The sequence below is a fragment of the Xiphias gladius genome, chromosome 11 (assembly GCF_016859285.1).
Source record: "Xiphias gladius isolate SHS-SW01 ecotype Sanya breed wild chromosome 11, ASM1685928v1, whole genome shotgun sequence".
Lineage (NCBI taxonomy): Eukaryota > Metazoa > Chordata > Actinopteri > Istiophoriformes > Xiphiidae > Xiphias > Xiphias gladius.
The window spans coordinates 10,097,969-10,122,547 of NC_053410.1; the positions used below are offsets into that span (position 1 = coordinate 10,097,969).

Sequence of the window (24,579 nt, forward strand, 5' to 3'; positions counted from 1 at the left end):
TGGCCTGCAAATCACAAAGGTCACTGACTGTGCATTGTGTGTGAGTGTCTGTTACAGTGTGTGTTACTGTGTGTTTGTGTGTGTGCGCACGCACGCACGCGCGCCCGACTTTTGCTGTCTTCCTGTACTATCATCATCCCTTCATCCCTTTGTGAACTGAACATTATGTGGAAGCTTCATTATGCCACTGGACTGTTTTCATTAAGAGACATCATTCACTTGAATCATTTGCTACATCTGAGACGCTTCAACTTCTCCTAAACCCCGCACAGGATTATTCCCAAAGTCAGCACTAGCCCCTTGTCTCTCCTACAAAGCAAAAACAACAAATGAAAGACTTGCATGGCTATTCATCTGAACCATTTTTGGCTTTATGAAATGTTTATCTCTGCTTTGCTCTGCTGTAAACAATGAAAAGCTCTTCCCTATATCAGCATTAAAAAGTTCAGCCAGTGTGCACAACAGGTACATCATTTGTTTTTCATCATTTGAACTTTTGGTAACATCAGCAGTGATAACACAGCTACTGGAGAAATATATTTTATGCCCTACAAAAACAGTCTGCATCATTAGCCTCTTCAGTACGAATTGCACAACGCACACAGTAGAAATCAAAGTATAACAGAACAGCTCTCTCACCATAGTCTGTGTTTTCTGGTTCCCAGCAGTTTGATGGCCAAAAGTATGGAGTCTGAAGGGGAAAACAGATCATTAAGAAACAAACCTAAAGGAAACCTTACTTTGACAGTGTGCCACTAACCACAGGGCGCTTTGAATCAAAGTGTGCACTGTCATGTGAGGTGGGCATGCAGTCAAAGTGCTGCATCTGTCACAATAAAAGAGTTTGTTGTATAATGGGGTCGGCATAACGTCTAAAGCACATAAGCTTCTTTCAACGGGCCGTGAGAGCAGATACCATGCATGAATCTTGACCCTCCTCGTTCAGAATTGTACGCACTGGCTTCAGATGAGAACTCGTTACATGTAAAGCGCAAAATGAAGCCTGCTACTGACACAGCCACAGCCTTAGGCATTGATTTACTTTGCTTAATCCTGTGCAGCACACTTGGGGGAGCTCACTGGGTGGAAAAATCACTAAAACTGTCAATCCCACTATTGACATTCAGAGAGACATTTTTTTTTCATCAACCTGTAGGAATTATGGAGTACAATGACTCCTAATCAATGTTTTGACTCCAGCATAACACACAGAGCCACTTTAGAAGATTTCTCAACTTTTTTTCCTGGCTTGTCACCACATTAATAGATTCTAAAATTCTCATGACTGCAGCTGTTGGAGTAAATATACACCATTCAGCCACAACATTAACACAGGTTATTGTTTTAATGTTGTGGCTGATTTGTGTATTTCAAAACTACGAAATGTATTTTCTTTCTCTATGAGAAATAAATAAAAACGAATAACAATTTATCAGTCCTCGAAATCTCCTGCAACCCTGTCAGCTTATCACATGACTCTGGATTCTTAAGGAATCCTGGCTTAAAACCTTCTGTTCTCACATACGTGAATTTTTCTTTTATAGTCCATGTGATGACATAACACATAGTATAGCCTATTTAAAAAATGATGGCAAAATCCCGTGAACCTTAATGTGGCTGAGTTATTAGACATAAAACATGTTTAAAGGTGTAAAACATGCTCCGAGTGAGCAAATACAAGTGTACAGTATTGTGTTTTATTCTATTTAGTCAACTGAAAGAAACTGGCCCCAGCACTACAAGATCTTTATTTAAGATCTGCCTCTTCTTAGGACTTTTTTAAATATTACCTTGGACATTGAAAGAGTAATAGGGATATAACAAGATCCTTCAACACAAATAAGGATCCCAGCATTACTATCATTCTTCTTACCTGAAACCTATAGAAAGTGCCGTCATCTTTGAGAGTGAGGACGTGGTCTGAGATGGGGAAGAAGTAGCCATGTGCAGCCATCAGAGTTCCTAGGTGAAGAGCCTCCACTGAGAGAAAACATATACACAAAGTCAATCTACAACTTGGTGTAGTCCTGTTCCTTCTGTCAATTTTCACAGTAATGTTACACACCAGCACATGCAACTTTACTCGCATGCATCTAACACATTCCCACATTGTATCAACTTGTCTTGAGAGTGTGTCCCATGAAATGGGTGTGGGCAGGAAGATTTTGGTCCCAAAGAGAGAGCAGCTCACAGAGTTTCCACGTCTTTCACATGTTTAATTCAACAACACTGTCAACTGTTGTGCAGATATTATTTGTCTATTATGTGCTCTGAAGACAGCTTTTCCACTTTCAAAAATGTGTTAGAAAATAATGCCCAAAAAAATTACATCATTAGCTTTAATATGTTTTTATATTCCCTAGAAAATGGATCCTGCTGAGATAAAAAATAAAAAATTAAAAAGAAATTATATCTCATGCCTTTAAAGGAGTTGTACTGTATTTCACATTTCACTTTCATAATAATAATGAATAGTAATTTGGCCATTTTCAGGTTTAAAGGAATAGCTTAGGCTACAGCTATTTAAGCATAGAGTAAAGACTGGAAGTAGGGAAAAACAGCTCACCTGGCTCTGTCAAACGGTAACAAAATCCACATACCAGCATCTATAACAATCAATAATTAATATCTTATATCTCTTTTATGTAATCCGTACAAAAAGTGAAATAGTGTAAAAATATGCAATATTTCTCGGCAGTGACCAGTAACATGGTCAGTGGTTACCCGTCAATTGCTCAGAGCCAAGAATTAGTCTGGCAGGTAACCTCCCGGAAGATGGCAGATTGTTTTTTGTTCTTTGTTTTTTAAAGATATATTGTTTTCATTTGTTGAGCTTTCCAGGTACTGGTGGGTGGATTTTGTTACCATTTGACAGAGCCAATCCAACTGTGTCCCCCTGTTTCCAGTCTTTATGCTAAGCTAAGTCTTACATTTTAGAGACAGATATGAGAGTGGTGTCAAACTTCTCATCTAAGTCTCTGCCAGAAAACAAATCAGTGAATTTTCCAAAATGTCAAACTTCTGCTTTAAGGATCTGGGGGATAAGTCACTCCCTTAATCTAAATTCTAATATATTCTCCTTATAAACACTCGTTAGTCACTATTTACAGAGGCATTAAAAGATAAATCTGTTTGGGGATCTCACTTTTTCATTAAGAGAAGATTCTCCAATTAACAGTTCCTCATCACAGATCCTAGGCAAGCATGCTGTTTTTGTGTCCCACCAGCTAATTAATTTTATTCACATTTCATCCCATAGTATCAATTCATCCTTGACAAATTGGCCAGGACCTGAATTTGGAGCTGCTGCTTTAATAGTCTCTGACCCAGCTTTGACAGAAGGATGGGCAGGTCTCTGTTCCAACCAAACAGCACGGCAGGAGGTCTCGCTGATTAGCCCGACTTCAGCCAGAGAGGTGGAACTCATCAGTCAAATCACCTGGTGTTGTGCTTGGTTGGAGTGAGAACCTGCTTCCCTCAGGTGCTCCACAGTACATGGTTGACTGTCCCTGATTTAAAACCATCAGATAATGAAAAACATGTAATCATCATCTCCCACCAGTTACTCCTTGCTGTTCGCAACCTGTAACCCCTACATGATGCTGATATCTGTTATTCATGTTTGGTATAATGGCTTGACAATTCTCTGTTCATATTGCTGGTTTTTGGTCAATATGAACAGTATATGAAACAGTTTATCTACATGCTGTTCACAGTACAGTACACATACAGTAGTGTCCTTGTCTATTTGTGCCATTTCATTTGCTTATTTATTGAATGTGTTGTGGGAAGCCCAAGGGAGCCTAGCAGTAAACTGTCTTAATACACTAATAAGCTAACAGATACAAAGGTTGAAATGCTTGACATGCTCTAAATAGACAGAACTGTGAATGTTATAAAAGGAACTTACTGTATCTATGCATAAACTATGCAGATCTCTGCTCTCTCGCTCTCTAACACACACACACACACACACACACACACGCACGCACACACACACACACACATCCACACGCACTGGTTTTTCCTTTACCACTGAGGTGACTGTCACAGCTTCGAGAGGCCATGATGCTTATGTGCATGCACATGTGTGTGTGCGTATGTGTGTGTGTGTGTGTGTGTGTTTGAGGGTGTTTGGTGTGTGTGTGAGTAAGCATATGTGTGACTGAGTTCCATTTATTAATAAATTATGACTCATAAGTTATTTAAGCCTGTTTACTTATAAACACACCCACTCTTTCTTATCTCTTTCTTATCCATGGTACTATACATATATATATATATATTATATATAGTATTAATTCACAATTTTCATTTTCTGGATTGTTATCTCACATGGAATGAATGTCAGGTATGAAATTAAAGTCAGCAAAGTATGAAAAATGTCATCTGGGACAGTGCAGGTAGAGCTTGCTGTCTCCTAAACTTCAACCACAGGGCTAATCGGTTCTCATTTTGTGTTTGAGTGTCTCTGTCACCTGTGATGGTTTGCTCAGTCTTTCTCTTTTGATAAAGACAAGCTGAGGGTTTTTCTGATGGCATTTTAAGGATGGATGATGAATGTCATCCCCACCTTGTATTTTGCTTATTTCAAATTTAGAAAATCATCCAAAACAAATTAAAAGGCCGATACGTAAAATTTGGTAAAGCTGAGCAGCAAGCGTTAATTTAGTATCGAGTACAAACATTTGATTTACATAAGTATATAGAAGGTATACAGTATGTTGGGCACAAAATAATGAATCTGAAAATGCAAAAAGATTAATGTGATCGAGAGATCACTCTTAACCAAGATTCTTTTGTTATTGCTTTTCATGTAAGAGTCTATTCCTGGTAGTAAGGGAGTTTCTGCCTTTCATTTAACATATCATAAGCTTTTCTATAAGCTTTATAGCTGACTAAACCTTGGACTGGAATTAGTCAAGTTGTCGAGAAAGGCTGGCCTCAAAGTCCGGGGGGAAAACACCCTTTGATTTCATCATATTACCAGCTCTGTGCCAAATACCCAGCAGTTTGGAGCCCTGCCAAGTGGAATGTGGGAGTATTCCTCCAGCTGAGCCCTTCTAAAGACATGGGAAGAGATTCTGTATTTGTAGTTATATTTTAATAATTTCTGTTTGCACTATACAGCAAACACTGTTTGGAGATATTGATGTGATAAGACTGTTTTAATTGGTGGTGGAAAGTAACTAAGTACATTTAGTCAAATACTGTACTTAAGTGCAGTTTTGAGGTACTTGTACTTTCTTTGAGTATTTCCATTTCATGCTACTCCACTGCATTTCACAGGAAAATTCGTCTTTTTTTTAATTTGTTTTTTGTAGTTCCAAGTTACATAAAAAAACATATAATAAGCCTATTATCTCTTATTAGCTCATCTCACAACTTCTCAGATTTATCTTGTGAACCTTAAGAGGGGGCCCAACCTGAAGGTTGGGAACAACTGGACTAAACTTAGACTTAAACTTTTTAAATAGGATTTTGAATCCAGGACTTTTACTTGTAATGGAGTATTTTTAGATTGTTGTAGTGGTAGATTCCCTTAAGTAAAGGATCTGAGCACTTGTTCTTCCAATGGTCTCGTTCACCTAAGAAGGAGGAGGTAGTAGATTCATACAAACAACATGTGCAACTTAACTAATAAGGGGACTTATGGAGGAAAACTGGCTATTTAAAGATAGAGTGACCAGACGTCCCCCTCTCTAACTGTGAATTAAAAACAGACCGGCAGGAAAGACCGGGCAGCAGAGCAGACGTCTCACGTTGTGCTTGCTTTGGCCGACAGAGGGGGCTGGCTGCTCACTACAGCAGCTTCATGCCACTCTTCATCTATTACTAACCACTTGCTTGCCTAGTTTTAGCGAAAACTGATGTGTAAAACTCGACCAGACACTAGCAAGTGTCAAGTGTATCCAAAACATCACCACTGATTTTTTTGTCAAGCCAGGAGGTAACCCAGGGTTAGAATTAAGGGGTGGGGTTATGGGATTTAGGAATCATTCTACCAGGCGATAGGTAGCCTAGCTCATGTGGGCCGCCTCTGTAACTTGTTTCACTAATTGTAGATGGGGAATATGACTTGGTCTGAAAAAAAAAAAATCAGTCAGAAGGTTGTTTTTTTTTTTAAATCCCTCTAGGGAGAGTAGAGAGGAAGAAGACTGGATAGGAATAAGAGTGAAGGAGATAGACTAGGACAGGTAAAGAAATGATTAAAATGATTACAGAGCGTGCCAATTTATATTCTAAACAATAAAATTAAAAAAAGACAAATGGGAATCTGTTAATGAAAGTTTTGTTTCTAATAGTGGACTATTTATTTTTAAAGACCATTTTCCTCATTGAGTGTTCTATGGTTTACCATAGCTTCACTCATCATGGTAGGCAACTGTATGATTTTCTGACACAGTTTACAGAATTACTTAGTTAGTACCCAAGTTTATCAGTCAGCATTCACCATAGTCTTTTTCAGTTACCAACAGTTACCAGGGTCAAAACACATGAAACCGGAACTGTCCCCCTTTTTTTATTTCATAGATAAAAACATTGGGTATTTTAAATATATATTGACTGGACGTTTTCCCGGTTTTCATTTCAGAAATCTGGTCCCCTTATTTAAGCAGGTTACAAGGTTACAAGCTTTTATACGTATGTACGCTATGATAGCATTCTGACTGAAACAGAGAGTAACAGAAGTAACAGAAAGGTGAGCTGAGGAGACTTAAAAACATTTTTTAAAGTGCTGCATTGCTGGAGTGACTCTCGAGCGTGATGATCAGGAGGCTCAAAAAAGGTTGGAGGAGAAGACCATGACCAAATATGCAGAACAGTATGCACCCTCTCCATGCTCTTCTGATGAGCCAAATGTCCTCTCTCAGAGATCATTTTACTGTTCCCTGATGTTCCACGGAGCAGATTAGGTTCTCTTTCATATGCAATTCACACCCTTAATAACACTGGTACACACTCGTTGACAGCTTGAGTGATGTTGAGTTTTTGTTAATGTCCCGTTGTGGTGTGATGAATTTGACTGTTGTTTTTATCTAGTGTTGTTTAGTCATGTTAAATATCCCCCACAGGGATTTAAATGATCATATACTAAGCTAATATTGTTTATTTATGTATGTAGGTTTTTGGGGCCACACAATAAGCTGTTTTTCACATGATAACATTTACAAAATTAAAATAGTAATGTTGCATATTTTTTTTAGCTAAGATGATATCAAGAGAGATCCATTCGTCTGTCATTTCTGTTCTCTCACACACAGGTACAAAACACAGAGTCCACGACTCCAGCTCTTTGCCAAACATGTCTGTCAAATAAAACATTATCCTGAGAGGGTGAGATTTTATCACCCTCAGAAATGTCACTTGGTGCTGTGGGAATGCTTTAGATTCTGTAAAGAGGGACTGTGTTTTGTTCTTATCTTACGTGCACTTCAGCTCAATTTATTCACTTTTTCTCTTACGCACTCACATATTTGCGTTTCATGTTAGGTGACCTGTCGGGGGCGTAGTAATTATGATGGGAACAAAGAAGGAGGATGTAGCGTAAACCCTGATGGCTCCACAACCTTAACTGCGTGTTTATTATTGTTTCCATGACGACCCAGTAAGCCTGCCACTGGTACACTCCTATGGTCATGTCTGAGGGTAGGGGCAAATGCCCTATATAGTACTTGTTGGAGGACTTGTTGACACGCACACACACACACACACACACACACACACACACACACACACACACACACACACACACACACACACACACACACACACACACAGACACACACACACTCATGCCAAGGCACACACACATGCAAGCACAGATGTTCACACATGCATACTCAGCTTTCTACCTCCCTGTCTCACAAGCTCATTTACCCTGCTAACTCCTATATGTGGCTAATAATGATCTGAATCCTCTCAGCATTTTGCAGCAAAACTATAAAGTGATGTTATTTTATGTTGCAGTTTCATTTGCACCAAAGAGGATTTGCTTTTGAATTTGGCAATGAAAACCACTATAAACAATGTTGAGATGAATTTTGAATTACATTATTATTTTATCTATATTATTGTTATACTAATCTGATGTTTTGATCTTCATTTTACAGACAGACATGATTTGCAGTGTCATAGAATTTATTTCAGCCATATCGATACTCCCTGCGGGGATTTATTTTCAGGCAGGTCAGAGGTCGAAAGAGCTGCAGACCATTGACGCTGGAAATAATTGAGTTTTTACAACCCTCCTGGCCTGATGAAATGACAACACAGCAAAGCTAATTCATACTGTAAGTGACTTTGTGAGAGAATCAGTCTTTAGTCCATTAACCCCTTTGAACCTTAGGCTGTTTTCATTTACAGGTTTATGGTGTAGTTACTACATTTCTTAGCTACTGTAGGCTTGCCATATAGTATAATTATAGTGTGAACCTAAAAAGGTTTATTTTCATGGAATTTATCACTACTGCATCTTGGAGACCAATGCTGAATTTGCTGCTGGCAGTTCCTGTTTGCTCTCTGACGAATCAGAGATACATAACTGGAAAGCATAAATCACGCAGGTTCCAATTCAACGTGGTTCAAAGTGGTAAAATATATTTATACTTTTTTCAGAAAAGCAGATCCTTTTTCCTCCAGTTTTGAGATAGCTGATGTATAGCTGAAATGTTTAAATGTATAACTGAGGGATTATATACAGCGATTATATCCACACCAGACAGCTCACCTTAAAGTTGTAGATCATGTAGATCTGTAGTTCCTCATTCACATTTATCTTCTCAGTGTTTCTAATCCCTGTGTGAGTTGTCTGCACTGGGCTGCATAGTAATGCATGCTAATCAATCAAGTCTGGGCCACCTTAAATGGGGTAAGCAGTCAATTCCAACAGTTCTCATGCCTGCCAAACCAATTGGCTCTAAAAGACGGATGATGATCTGTAATGGTCTGAATTGAAATGAAAGTATTATGGTTAGGAGTTACATGTGCAACACCTTCTGCTAAAAAATCCAAAAAGACCTCTAAAACTTTTGGGCAGGAATTTGTGTTGGCTAATAAAATGCAGTATTGAATGGAAATAGGATTGGGGACTACAGAGAGTGCCAAATACTATGATAATGAGTTCATCTGGAGTGCGTCGGTTTATTATCTGTGGCATTCATTTAGCAAAAAAACTCTAAATCCCCTGTCAACTTTGATATAAGCTCATCTGCCTTTATGTAATAAATATGCCGCTGTCGTGATGTGAGCCAAATTAATTGCATTTCACTTTGCTGTGTTTTTCAGCCCCGCACGGAGTTGCTGAAGTCGCTTAGTCTTTCAGAACACTGTTTACCACTGCGGGGCAATTGACAGCATGTTTTTGTATCTGTTTGCAAAAGAAAGTGCACAGATAAAAAAAAAAAAAGTATTTTTAAAGGACAAAGAACATCTGCTTCTTAACAGCTTTTCAGACACGATGCTGTTATAAAACTGCAGTTTTTGCCAAATGAACTTGAGAGTATTGTTATGGAAGAGCAATTTCAATACTGCAGGTGACAAAAAATTTAACACTATGAATGTAAATTTGCTTGAGGGAATGAAATATGTGTTATTGCAATATCTCAGTAACAGTGCAAATAAAATGAACATTTTTGGCCCAATTTAGCACATTAAGCACATTAAGCACACACACACACACACACACACACACACACACACACACACACACACACACACACACACACACACACACACACACACACACACACACACACACTCACCATGTACTTGTCTTACTATAGGTTTGAGGACACTCATTGACATAATGCATTCCCTAGCCCCTTACCCCGACCTTAACCATCAATAATAAATAGCTTACCCTGAACCTAACACTAACACTAAAACCAAGTCTTAACCCTCAAAAAACAGTCTCTACCCATGGGGACCTCAATTTCACATCCCCACAGTGACACAAGTCCCCTTGGGTTAGTGTGCAATCAGGTTAGAGTCCCCACTGGGAGATAAGCACAAGTACACACACACACACACACACACACACACACACACACACACACACACACACACACACACACACACACACACACACACACGCACACACACAAAAACAGACAGACACACACACACACATATAAACACGCACAATGGACAAATCGAAAAATACAGCAAGATCCTTGCATTCAAATGAAACAACACACAAAGGAATTGTGAGTTGATGTGTCAGCTTAGTGAACATCTGATTATGTCAGAGCTATGAATTGGCCGTACAACACTGAGGTGCACACTGGAGCAGACAAACACTGGATGAAAACACACCCACCCACATGCACTCTCAGGTGTCCAAGTAAACACACTGCTACAGTGCTCAGATAAGAGCAGTTTTCACATTGTTAACTATACTTCTTTGTCACCATCTTTAACACAAGCCATCAACTGGTTTTAACTTTCCATATTTATGACAGTTCAATCTGCCCACTTTTGAGTTATTTTATGTGCAGTGAGGGGCACCGCTAATGATCTGGCAACTCCCTCAAGACAGTGTAGTTCTTCAGGAGCCAAGATGAAAGAAAAAAAGAAAAATAATAACAAGAATTGCAGTGTCTCATGTAGCTCAAGGACACAAAAAGACAGATCAAAGAAAAACGCAGTGGACTTTTACATACAGTAAAACACAGATTCCAAAAAGGCACGCCTCTTTCTTTTGGTGCAGCCTAATGAAAACATCTTATTCAAAAACTCGTACAATATCTTATCACCACCTCTACCTTCATCTTGCCCAGAGTCTTTAGATCAACATTAGCATTAATTAAGAAGCGACTCTAAACCTCCCACCATTCTGGTAGATCAGGGGCTTCCAAAGTCTGACAAACTACAATACCTAACTTGAATTTTACAACCTCTGTCCTAGTTCAATATTGTTCCGCTCTTTTACCTTGATCCTCAATGTCCAAATTCTTGATCATCCACTGAACAATATCAGAACCTGAAATGAGAGAAAGCACATAAAGATGAATCATTGACATACAGTATCTAATATATTCACAGTGAGCCGAAAGGCATTTTTGCATATACATGAAAATGAAAGGGAAAACAATGACACTCTTAACTCTACCCACCTCCCCTCATCATCACTGTGCATACCAATTCCTCTCGCCTTGCACCATGTGGGTGGGTAATGGGCCATCCATTACCAAATATTCTTTTCTGACATCCTCTCCAAGCCAGCTCTCTTTGGCTGTAGTCCATTAATATAAATGACCAGAGAGGTACAATGGCATAATGAAGCATCCATTGTGTACAGTAACAACACAATTTGTCTGACTAAGTCACAGCACAGACATTGCAGTTGCAATTGTTGCATTTAATAAGTCTATTCATCACACTGGACATTTCCAACTGTCACAAGCAAAAAATAAGACGTGAACAGGTCAGGCTGTAGTCGGAGGAGAGGAGAGGAGAGGACAGGAGAGGACAAATGCATAAGTGTAAAACTAAGCAGAAGACAAAGCAAGACTCGATTTTTTCAAACATTTTTTAAATAGATGATGCAGTCATCAAAAACTATTCTGGGTAACGGTCTAGGGGGGATTATTATGTCACTTTTTCCATTTCCATTTTCCATCAAACATTTCCATCTGAGAATGCAACTGAATTATTTTCACATCTCAGAAAAACATAACAGCATCCTCTGCCCCCTGGGCATTTTCACACCCCACCCTCACATGTGACTTTGGCACTTTGGCTAAATATATATTTTCCAAGTTATTATTACTGTCTGTCATGCTGACAGGTGAAGGTGTGTTGAGGAGAGGAGAGACGCAGAAGGCAGAAAAAGGGTGTGAAATGGAGACATGAGGGAATTCATGCAGTGAGACCGTCAGTCTCTGCGGCTGTCTCGCTGTCCATCAAGCTACCTCTCTGTGTGTCTGAGGTTTGTTTCTCAATTTCTCTATCACCGCACCCCCTTGCTTTTCAGCGCCCCCATAGCGAGATGAGATTTTCCATGGATTAACATCATTAATACAACCCCATCAAAGTTGACCCACTTTCTAAGAGAGCGCTTAAATGAGATGTGTAAGGTAATCCTCAAACAAGGCTGTTCTCAGAATTGATTAATATTATGCCCATAGATTGGGCTGTGCGTGTGTGTGTGTGTGTGTGTGTGTGTGTGTGTGTGTGTGTGTGTGTGTGTGTGTGTGTGGGCGCAAGTCTGTGCGTGTATTAGAATGCAACATTAATATAAACAGAGAGATAAACAATAAGATCAACTCTTAATGATCTCAGTGATGGAAAATATTGGATAATTGCTGCAGCAAACGGTAACAGGATACAGCCACATGCACGGCTGAAAATTAATACTTTAAAATCAAGTAGAAATGATTCATAAATAAAGGTATGAAATGAATGAAAATCATAGCAGTTGAACGATTTGAGTTGAAGAAAAAAATGGGGACACAGAAAATAGTAAAAACTGCAAAAAGGTAAATTAAAGGGGAACTAAAATTATGAGGAAAATATGTGACTTTTTAGAATACACTGTAAATGGTACATGCAAAGGTTGGAAAAATCTGTAGAATATGAATATTTATTGACCTACACTCTGTGTGACATTTGTATGAGCATTAATAGAAAACAAACTGAGAGAGCAGCAGAGCTGTTTCTAAGCTATGGTTCTGTATCTCACTTTCAGGAATGAAGACACAAGAACAGCCACCCCAAAAAACCACAAAATGACTGTTACAACGGAAAGAGGACACACTCATACTGTTTGTACACACACATAGAGCTATACCTATCGGGCTTAACAGTACAAGTATGTGTTATTCAGATACACTCTTAAAAATATGTATATAAAAATGCTATTTTTAATAAAAGAAGAAAAAGTTATAATGAAAAACTACCCTGAGGATGGGATCTGGATAGATCAATTCTGTTGGCAGTACAGTCATTTCAGAGCAAGAAATCAGTGTATCATATTAAGATCTGCAGCTCCAAGTGGTGCAGAGGAAAAACAAGCTGCAGCAAGCTGGGTTGCACTGCGCTTACAGCTTGGCCAAGTGCTCCTTCCAACACAAGTGGCCGTGTTCACAGAAAGGAGGGACTGTGTCCTTGTTACAGTCCTTGTTGAGTGGGGTGGGGTAGGATGAAGTCTGAGCATTACACATCCACTTGAAAACAATGCACATTGACACTACTTTGACAAAAAATACTGTAATGCTTATGATTACGACATGTGGATGAAGTCCAAGTTTAGTACTGTAGTTAGCAAAAGGTACTGTACAGTCTATAGGGTAGGTGCAAAACAGCGCTACAAGCCATCTATTGCAATTCTTCCATGTTCCTGAAGATGTAGCCAGTGCAGCTGTTTGCTAGCTGCACTGATTGTATAATATCTGACAAAAAGACAGAATACAGATGGATCTGAGATTATGTTGCTTGGCCAGATGTAAAAGCATTCATCGATATAGCCTGCCACTGTTTTTAAACAAACACAAACAAACAAACACTGTGCAACAAAAAGGAAAACAAAACAAAAGAACTGTGCACCAGCTGCCCTTTCTATGCCCACAGCATTCGCCATCGTTTCACCATTGTCACTAAAGCTAAAGTTAGCAATTTAAATTTATCTGTGTCTGTTTTCATAGGTCGGTGCTCACTGCCAATCAGTCTGGGCCCCATCGTAACCACCCATGTCAAAAGGCCCTGGACATGTCACTGGTTGTGACAAGCCAAGCGTGTCCTTTTTTTGTTTTTGATGGCGACCAGTGGCGGTTCTGGCATTGTTAGTGCCCTGAGGCAAGAAATCATGAAAAAATGGAGAATAGTGCACAATTGGCAGGAACAAGCACTTATAGGAAAATCTGAGAATTGCATTAATGGTTTGCATTATTCATTTATCTGTAGACTTTTATAAATCTTTAATGTTATATTGGGATTTTGATACCACATTGATCTGTAGCTGTAGAATACAGTTTGCATTGTTAAAGCTCTGACTTTTATAAGCTGATATAGGCTTTTAATTTGATGATTGCCTCACTTCTTTTAGATATTGAGTTTTGTGTTTAACTGAACTCATCTCTTACGGAGTATCACTCAAGTGTGGATTCTTATCTATTAGGTTTCATAGTTCAGAAATCCAATACGATCCTCTTCACATTCTGGCACTGCTGGTGTGAATTGAAAAATGGACAAAACTCTAAATACTTTCAGTGTTTAGGATGGCATAAACAGAGTACTAGTTGGGTACTTAGTGGGAGCCCAGTGGAAGAGGAGAAGAGAAGAGAAGAGAAGAGAAGAGAAGAGAAGAACAGAGCAGAGAGGAGAAGAACAGAGCAGAGAGATAGGAGCCTTACCTGAAAAAACACTGGGGATCTTGGTTAGAAAACTTTTCACTGTTCGGATTGGGATGCCATTTTTCTCATCCTGCATGCGTGCTATTACCTCCTCCATCTGGATAACACAGGGACAGTTGGAGAGATGAGGAGGGAGAGAGAGCAAGAGAGAGAGTGAGCATTTTTCATGAAGTGGAGGTTGTGTGTAACCAAGCCAGAAAGAGGTAAACAGATATAAACAGGTTTCTGTGTGGTTCAGCCATATCTTCAGCGATGGATGAGGCAAGGGAGTTGGTGACTAACAAACACTGCTGTCACATGCCTTTTCTTTGACAAATCTCTCTGACTTGTGTCACTTGTCACATAAAACTGCCAGTAAGCTGCACTTATTGAGTTCTGCAACAGTTATTGAATTTTTGAAGTCTAGCAATTAAGTTTCTAGTTATTATCCATCACAATATATTTGTGTCCCAAAACAGCCACACATCTCAACTTTGCACAGCAGAGAATAAAAATGTATAGCGTCACTCAAAAGACATTTCTGACAGAAATGTTCTGTGTTCAGCATTGACTCAGTTACAAACTTGGACCAAAAACTGCACCAAAAAATGAAATGCACAATCGAGCAGATGCAGACAGACACACATGCAAACACACAAACATTCTGCAAGCGTCACTGGTACAGAAATGTACTGGGAGTTGTCTCAAGGGCCTGGCAGGGCAACACAAGGCAGCCACGTTTCCAAGAACCCACAGAATGGAGCAAAACAGAGAGTAGAGCCTGGTCCCGATACAGTATGTCGTCCAGATTGGACGCCAAGATATCTCCCCAAACTCCTCCCTCAGTGTAAAAATATACAAATGGAAAATATGTACTCAGAGTTCAGTGGCCTGGCAACACACTTACATGTACTACACAAACAGGCACACATTAACAAACACACAAAATGTTGTAGTGATTCTGACTATGTCTGTCCATTTTAACAGAGAAATCACACAGCAGTTGATGCTGGCATTATTACTGAATGATTAATCTGAAAAATGGTAGTCATGGGCATGAGGTCTCAGGCTTAATTAGTGAAAGAGTGATTTTGTTTGTTACGGTGTCTTTACTTCAAAGTTAAATGGTGGGCAAAAGTGTCATTACACATTAAAGGCACTACATCTAGAGTTAGAAAGCTATCTGGCTTTGCTTTCTCTCAGTGTTGATATTATTGTGCCAGATAGTAATGCGTGCTGCAGGGGGTCAAGAACGCCCTAACTGGGGTTCTTGACTGCAAATCTTTGATTCAGTGAACTGTTTCATTAAATAAACTCTTAAAATCGATTCTAAACATCACAGTGAAGAGAAGCAATAATTGGTGAAAATGGGTTTTCTGACTGCGTCTTAAATGCAGCAAGTAGTGTAAATGATTTGTCAAGATACTGTAGTAAAAATGTGTTAATTTTGATTGTCAACTAGACACCCCTTGTCTATAAAAAGAGAATAAAAAATATGCCTTAATAATTGCTGACGTGCTTGACAATAGCAGATGAGCTTCCAAGATTTAGTTTGAACATGCTGATGGAAATAAAAGCGTTGCATCACTTCATTCAGATTAATTAAAGTGCAGAAAGTTCAAGACATCCATCACTAAAACATTCAATACATATGCTATACTACAAAGCTGTCATTTTCATTGTAATTTACACATAAACGTCAACATTTAGCTGACTATCTTTTGCATGAAATTTATGCTATTTTCATCCAAAAATGTCTGGGCATCTTTGCCTCCAAAAAGAGCAGAACCAATCAAGAGACGAATCCCTAACTGATAGGGATAATGTAATATTGTGTGTTGTGTTTAAAATGGTCTCTTTATTTTAAAATGTTTTACGTTTTTCTGATTACTGATAACATATAACCAATTGTAAGTGTGTGGTGTCTGGAAGTTGTGACTGTGACTGTGCACAGAACTTAACTCTCTTGTTGTTCTCACAGGTCTGACTTCACGGATCACCCCCCTCAATTTTGTTTCCTATCCATCTTTGTATGACACACACACAACTTATCAGTGGAAAAGAAACATAATTTGAATGCAGCCAATTCCATTTCGTACAGATGAAGTTTTTGTGTGGATAAAATGAATTTCTGTGGCCTTATTGGTGAGAAAGGAGTCATTTCCATTATAAAAATGAAAAAAAAAAAATCTGGGTTTGATATGTAAGACTGTGGCTATTTGGGTTTGGTAGTTCATGAGCTAGTACTCAAGCATATGTTATAATCAAAGCTTGTAGCTAGTCAAATATCCTAGAGCTCCAAATCATCCCAGTTAGTGACTGGAGCCTAATTGACAATGATGGAGCACAGGCAAATACTGTAACCAAAGAGCTGCTCGAGGAGAGCTGAAGGCAGCAAGACTGAGAGACAGAAATACAAAGAAAAAAAGAATTGGCATCAAAACTACATATTTTCAGATTATATCTGTCTGTGCTGTGAAATGTAGGAGACACTGACTGAATTAATGGGAGGCAAGGAAGGATGAAGGAAAAAAGGGCACGTATCAAAGAGACTTAGAATATTTGATCACAACATAATGGAAGCTATGGAGCTTCAGTGTGGAAAATGTAGACATCTGACTGTTAAGTTTCAAATAGTTAGATTTTTCTTTGGTGTTCCTCAACCAACACAAGGTAAAGTGAGATGTATCACTGTCGTATGCCTCTGCCAACCAGTCAAGTTGCACTTTACATCCATGTCTATCCATCCTCATATAATATATTTCACCAATAATTTGAAGGAATTTAATGAAAGGTATCAATTGTATTTTATAATAACTAGTGCAGTGCCAATTCAAAACGTGCTGTTATGTCATTAATATTTAATATTTTATTCAATCATTTAATTATCCGTTAATGTCCACATCACTACTGTATTATGATATTAATAGTAATAACAGACCCCATTTGTCAGACCATTGATTAGAAAATCACAAATTCAAAAGGACAGCTGAGACACGTATACGCACTTGCCAATTTATTAGGTACACCTAGATAAAGCTAATGCAGTATTATACAACAGGCCTACAATAAATCCTCCCATAATGAGGATTATAATTTTCAGTTTTTTCTTAATCTGTTTGAAAGAGGTGTTGGTTTATTTTAATGGTCATTTTGGAGGCTGTAATTTGTGATGCTCTACTGGGTTATACTGAGAGGCGTTCCTAATATTTTGTCCATCTCATTTATATGAATTAAGGTTGACAAAATATTAGGAACACAGTTTTATCTAGATGTACCTAAAAAAGCAGTAAGTGAGTGTAGATTAATTTAATTACTTTGTAACAAGCAACCCTTTCCCTGAACTAGAGAATCAGTATTTTTACTGAAGAACGTGACTTAAAACTTACAATGGTTATGACGTAGATTTATTTCATCACTGCAGTTAAGAAAATCACTGGCAAATGCATTTTTTGTATCAGCAAGGAAAATATTTGAAATGGTTTTATGTTAGTTTAAATCATTTTCTAACTCATACATGGCCATTAAAGGAAACAGAAGATATACAACAGCTGAATAACGACGTTAGATGACACGCAGTGTAGTTTATAGTTAGTTAAGCATATGAATTATGACCAAAAACGTGTTTTGTGAGGTCACACTGACCTTGACCTTTTGCCTTTGACTAACAAATTCTATTCAGTCTATCCTTGAGCCCAAGTGTACGTTTGTGCCAAATTTGAAGAAATTCCCTCAAGGCATTCCTGAGATATCACGTCAATGAGAATGGGACGGACGGACGGATGGACAACCTAAAAACAGGATGCCTCTGGCCACGGCTGTCGCTGGCGCAGAGGTAAAAAAATGACCAGTATTCATGTGGCCTCATTTTATGGGCTGTGTTCATCATTCATTTTGTTGTTTTTAAACATATCTCTCTATATTAATCCTAACTGTGTTTAGCTCATCCCTGCTCAATTAGTATGCCTTGTAACGCCAACCTCCTCTCCGTAGCTAAGTCTCACTATCTTTCTCTGAGAGTTAGCTGGCACTGTGAGACAGAGCAAACAAGGACAACAGCAACAGTGATCAATACTTCACACACTCTCTCCTATCTCTGCAAACCCTCACCGCCTACACATGGTAAAATGCCACCAGCGTGAATATTCAGGATCTAAAGCTCTTGAAGTAGGGGTGCTCTTTGGCTTCATGTTGTGAGGAAGAGAGGAAAGTCATTTCCCACAAGAGACAGGGAGACCAAGAGTCTCTCTTTTCCTCTCTCTCTTTCTCTGTCCCCCACCAATCCACCCACCTAGAGCTGTCTGACTGCATCTCTGCAGCCTCTTAACAGATAAGAGTTAGTGTTTTGGCTGCACAGTGTGAATCATTGAATAATGATGGCACAGGACTCAGTATATATAAAGTGACTAACAAAAGCTCTGGATATAAGCACATACTAAGCTTCAGCATGCGGCTCCAAGCACTTCAAAGACTAACACTGAGCGCACTTAGGGTGCAATCAGAATGTTCTGAAGCACCATTTGGATCAAAAAGCATTTCAAACTGGGTTTGGAAATCAATACTGGCCTCTTAGATTTCTTTTTAGCAATTGTTAAGTGCACTGTAAGTCCACTGATTCGATAGACTTTTTCTAAGAAAAGCGAGCCGATAAAAGGGCCAGATATTAGAAAGGTTCTATCTTGATCTGGAAGGGGGGGAGGTCATTAGGGGGGAATTTCATCCTTTTTTTTTGGTTGAATGTCCTAAGACAGCTCCCTTTCAAGTGACCTTTATTAGTAACCTCAGCAAGAAAAAAATGAGGCTGGAAAACAGTTAGATTTGCTGCCTCGGTAATGATGGTGGAGGGTGGAAATGTTGAATAGGTTCAAGCTTGATGTTAGCGCAAGAAAAATTGAATTATTGTTACATCCACATGGAGCAGTTTTGTTGAGCATATACCATGTAAACAGCATCTTTCCCAACCCGCACCTGAAAACTTAGAAGTGATCTACTACTGTATATGCAATCTAAAGAGCATTTATTTGTTGATTGTGCTGCACAACCTACGGGTTGCATGAAACAGTTTCTTAACAAATGATACTACAGTATTCGGTTCAAGAGTTGACCTAGATTTAGATGATGAAAATGAATCCTCAGGACTCCATGAACTCAAACTTATTTTTCAGTCTTAATTAGAACATCATTATCTATGTAAGCTTTAAATACCTTAAGACAGACTAGTGTTTAATAGAGAACGAATGATCCATTAAGATACATTTTTTTATAAAGCAAAAACTTGCCATGATGCACACTAACAAAATGTAACCTGTAAGCATGCACTTGTCCTGTTGAAATATTCTTAAGGTGAAACTAACCTCAAATATTTCTAAAAGAAATCTACATTTGTTCTCTCTCAGCGTGCGCCATCAAATGCAGCTTGTGTTATTATTCAGCTGGAAATTCATATAGAGCTCATTCCAGTTTCTGTCTGTCTGTGCAGATGTAAAAAAAAAAAAAAAACTCACTAACTGTGCTCCTGAGGAAATTAAAAGCTCTCCTATTCTCCTTCTTCATCGCCCCCCTCCCTCTTGATTGTGTTGCCTGCGCTGTGACGGGCGAATGTTACTGCATCAGTTGTGCAGGGAGAATGGTATTACTTTGACAGTGTTATCTGAGGACAAGTGTGTCTACACGAGGAGAACAGATATTACTCCCAACTCGGCATCAAGCATTACAGAGGAACACATGCATCCACACGGACACACGAACAGCATAGATTTACCCATCATTACATGATGCACAGAACACGTAGCAATTATCAGTCAAATTGCATGCAGAGCTTATGACAGACTATAGATACACACACACACACACACACAGACACATATTATGAAAGCTTATGTACCCAGAAGGTGGGGATTATTATATTCTGAAACGCTCATCATCAAAATAGGTGAGCAACCCAGCTCAAGTCTGGCTGCCTAAGGCGGTGCGAGAGCAGCCTGAATAGAACCTATGGCTATAGAGCATGACAGTTCTACTAGATAAAACAGTCTTTGCACTTGGTTGATCTCATTTCCCACTGAACTGCAGTCCTTGGCTCCATGAATGAGGCAGAGCCTGTGGTGGAGGCTGAGCGATAATATTTCACTTTTTTTTTTTTTTTGCCCTCAAAAACCAGCAGTGGTTTACAGAAAAAAGTGCAACATGCGTATCAGATCCAAGGGCAATAACTTTTAATAGGATCAATACAATGCCAAGAAAAGCACTCAAAGGTCTACGCTACAGCTGCATTAAAAGCACAGTGAAGTGCTACAGTATGTCACAAAAAATGAACTGATATTTCTTGTAGGCAGCCCGGTCCATTTGCATATGGAGCAAATCCAAAAACAAAATGTTCTTCATGCCATACTTTGGGGGATTAGGGTGGGACACAATACGGGCAAAGCAAATGTTAATAATTTCTCAAAGAATTGCACTCCTAGTGCAGTTTTTTCATGGTTACATATCATGAGCTATATTATTTTGCCTGATATTATTCTCTTTGATAGACAAGGTTCCCTGCCTGTCTTGCCTCTGCCTTCTGTATCTGTATACAAAGGTGACATATTCATATTATGCTGTTCCTCTTCAGTGGTGACCTAGATTTAGGTGAGGAGGAAAAATCTCAGCTCTTGATGAACTCAAACACCTCTTTCAAACAGCCTTAATTAGATTATATCCTTTTATATAAGCTCTAGATTTCTAAAGATAGACTAGTGTGTGTGTGTGCGAGTGAAGGACCTTCCTTCTCTACCCATCGAGAGACATTAAACACACAAGCAAGTGAATGATAAATGCACACTTTTCCTATCCCCCACTCAGGACAGTAGAGGTCAACTGCTACTGCTACTACCAAACACAGAGGTGATATACTGACCTTAAGGCATTCACACTGTAATAGCCTTTGTTTGACAAGAGCAATTTTCATGGGCATTACAGGGCTTATATATAAACCACAAACCTTAAAAAACAAAAAAACAAAAATCCATCATATATACAGCAGTAACGATTCATGTCTAGCAATGTAAAAGCAGCTTTTAGATAATAAAACACAGTGAAAACCTTCATATCAAGCTACATTATTAAAGTGAAATAATTCAAATATTAAGAGAAAGTAAAAGACTAATCATTTTCTTACAGTCTTGAGTGTCAGACAAATTAGTCAGTAATATTGCTGAAGTACAATATTTTTAAAACAACATTTTAAAAATATATCACTGGAGGGCTGCACAATTTTAACTACAGGCTATTATATAATATATAATACCCAGGCCAAAAGAAACCTAATGATCAATGAAAAGAACCTAATTATCAATGCAATGCATTCATATTTGATATGGATTATGTTAATACTGAATGTGCACGAGAGTAAGTCTTTACATCTGAGAGACAAAATCTATATGACTGAGTGACAAAAAAAAACAGATATAAGGGATCTTTACAAGTCATTATTGTGGAAAATATTGTGAATCCTTAATATAACCGGTGCAACAGATGCAAAGGTTTTCATACCTAGAAGTAAACCCAAAATTCAAAGAGAAAATGCTATTTTTGCTTAAAGCCAAGTTCTGGCTATCAATCTTTAATTTGAAAATTCGCTGCAGATAATACACCGGAAATCCAACTCCTACACCCTGATAACACCCAACTACAACCAACCAATTAGATATCAGCCCACAAATTTTTGTGTCAGAATAAACACTTTACCTGTCAAATGTACATGCGCCATACTGCACGTACTGTTACAGCACCTCTACAACAAACACCTGCAATTTTGTGCGTGACTGAGAAGTGTCACAGGAAAAGCTAAACATACTAGCTGGGGGCGGCTTGGTGGTGCAGTGGTTAGCACTGTTTCCTCACAGCAAGAAGGTTCTGGGTGGGTTTCCTCCAGGTACGCCGGCTTCCTCCCGCAGTCGAAATACATGCAGGTTAGGTTATTTGGCGAGTCTAAATGTCAGCTGGGATTGGCAGAGGGTATAAAGGATGGAGAGAAAAAGAAAGATAGATATTGTATATAGGGGATAGGAAAAAGAGAAAAAGCAATTTTGTTTCCTGTTCCTTTTTCCGCCAAGGAGGTTATGTTTTCACCTATGTCTATTTGTTGGTTTATTTGTCAGCAAAATTACACAAAAAGTACTGCATCAATTTGTACCAAACTGGGTTTGATCTGGCAGATCTGGATCCTTTACTATCAATTTGAATTTTTTTCTCCAAAGTCTCGTGTATGTGGTTTGACATACGTTGGCCTTGGCCTCCGCCAAGGAGGTTAAGTTTTCACCAATGTGTGTTTGTTGGTTTGTTTGTTTATTTGTTTATTTGTCAAAAAGATTACGCAAAAAGTACCAAACCAACTTGCACCAAACTTGGTGGAGGGTTAGGGGCATGAGCCAGCGAAGAAGCCACTAAATTTTAGTGCAGATCCAGTTAAAGGGACGGATCGAGGAATTTTTTATCACTTTCCTTATGAAGGGTTATTTTTATATGTTTTTATATACTATCTTACTATGAGACTAAAAGAAAGCAGCTTATGGTGCTTATTAAACTCAGGTGCTGGTACTAAACAGAGGTGTTATTCTGCAAAGAATGCACCCAAAGATATATGATTGTCTATATGTGAAAAACAACCCCCTATATGGAAACGGCATTACAATTTGAAAAACTGTCCTTGGGTGCTGTGTAGTGTCTTGTCTTTTTCTACCTCTTTTTCTACAGATAAGTCGTTAAATAGGGAGAGTCAATCATGTCCAGAGTGAAATGTCCGTACGAGGGAGGCACATACCTGAGGAGTGACGGAGGTCTCAGCCAATAAGAAGATGACTATTATTTACTATGTTTAAACTTAATATCTACTGGACCAGGGAGCGAATAGTCACTCAGACCTGGTGAACTGATGTGAATGCTGTATGCTTGTCAGGGATGCATAGTCTGGTCCAGAGCTCTGTAAGCAACTTCAATCTTTAAGACACTGCTGTATTTTAATAAAAAGATGTGAATTTAACTTTTTGCGTCCTGCATACGTCACTAAACGAATGCGCGAGTCCTGATGTTTTGAAGGTTGGACTCAACACTTAACATTGCCAAATAGGACATTTTTCGGCATTTTTGTCAATATTTGGCCTTCGTGGGGGTATAATTCCAGTTTATGTTGTAACTAACTTGTACAATACACTGTATCTGGAACATTAGAGTAATATTTTTTGTTGGTATAATTCCACAACATTATTTTGGGCTTTAGTAGCGTTACGTTTTATCATTATTAATCCAGTATTTTTTCATCCATTCTCACTTTAAACACTATTAATATTATTGTAGATGTGTAATATTTAAGTTGCCCATTCATGCCTTTGCCCCAAGATAATTTTAGCTCCTACCTGCTGTTGTTGTTGAGGGGACAGTTATAAGTGAAGAGAGAGAAGTTGGGTTTGTTTTTTGTCTTGCAGTGTTTGTGTTAATTTTTCTAAGATAAATTGTTAGCCACTTATCACTCGGGCTGCGATTAACAGTTGTTTTCATTATTGATTAATCTGTCACTTACTTTCTTGATTAATCAATCAGTTGTTTGCTCTATGTCCGAAAATCATGTTTTTTTGTCCAAGAGTCCGAAACCCAAAAATATTCAATTTACACCGACAAAAAATAGAGAAAGCAGCAAATCCTCACGTGAGCACCTGGACCCAGTGAAATATTTTCATTTTTGCTCAAAAAATTACAAATATTAAAGGATTAATCCATCATCAAAATAGCGGGCAATGAATCTTCTGTTGAAACTAATTGTTTAAGCATTACTTATCACCCACATCCCAGAGTTACTATAGTATTTTAACCATCAAGCATTCAGGGTTATGTAGTGGAAAAGGTCTAACATGTAGTGAGAGATAAGCAAGAAGCCAAAAAAACAGGAGCCCTTCCCTTAGCCTCGGCAACAGATGGTCATGCTCTGTTTGCTTTGCTCACATCTAATCTTACATGAACCATCCTCATTTATAATCCATCCTATTTTAACTGGATTTCTCTGCCCCAGTCTTGTGTTTCTGCCGTTATACTTGTGGCTGCTTATTGTGTATTTCCATTGTCTCTTTCCCACTTTTTTCTGTTCATGCAACCCCTCAATTCTCATAGGTACGCTCAGTAGGATCTCAAGAATAGAATGGGCAACAGTCTGTTTCACAGCAGGCCAGGATCATAAAGCATGAGGAACAGATGCCCAGGTGACAACAGAGCC

At 38.7% G+C, this 24,579-nt stretch overlaps 1 protein-coding gene across 6 annotated transcripts in view; it reads right to left on the minus strand.

Moving 5' to 3' along the window:
• rgs7a (regulator of G protein signaling 7a) overlaps nt 1–24,579 on the minus strand; it is a 50,105-nt gene that overhangs the window by 8,005 nt on the left and 17,521 nt on the right. For 4 of the 6 annotated variants that reach the window (XM_040139303.1, XM_040139304.1, XM_040139300.1 and 1 more), the window contains exons 2-5: nt 14,355–14,451; nt 10,934–10,984; nt 1,874–1,980; nt 640–691 (exon numbers count right to left, since the gene is read on the minus strand). In XM_040139303.1, the coding sequence (XP_039995237.1) occupies nt 640–691; nt 1,874–1,980; nt 10,934–10,984; nt 14,355–14,451 (307 nt within the window). The remainder of the gene's footprint in view (nt 1–639; nt 692–1,873; nt 1,981–10,933; nt 10,985–14,354; nt 14,452–24,579) is intronic. The other 2 variants (XM_040139302.1, XM_040139305.1) reach the window with 2 other exon arrangements.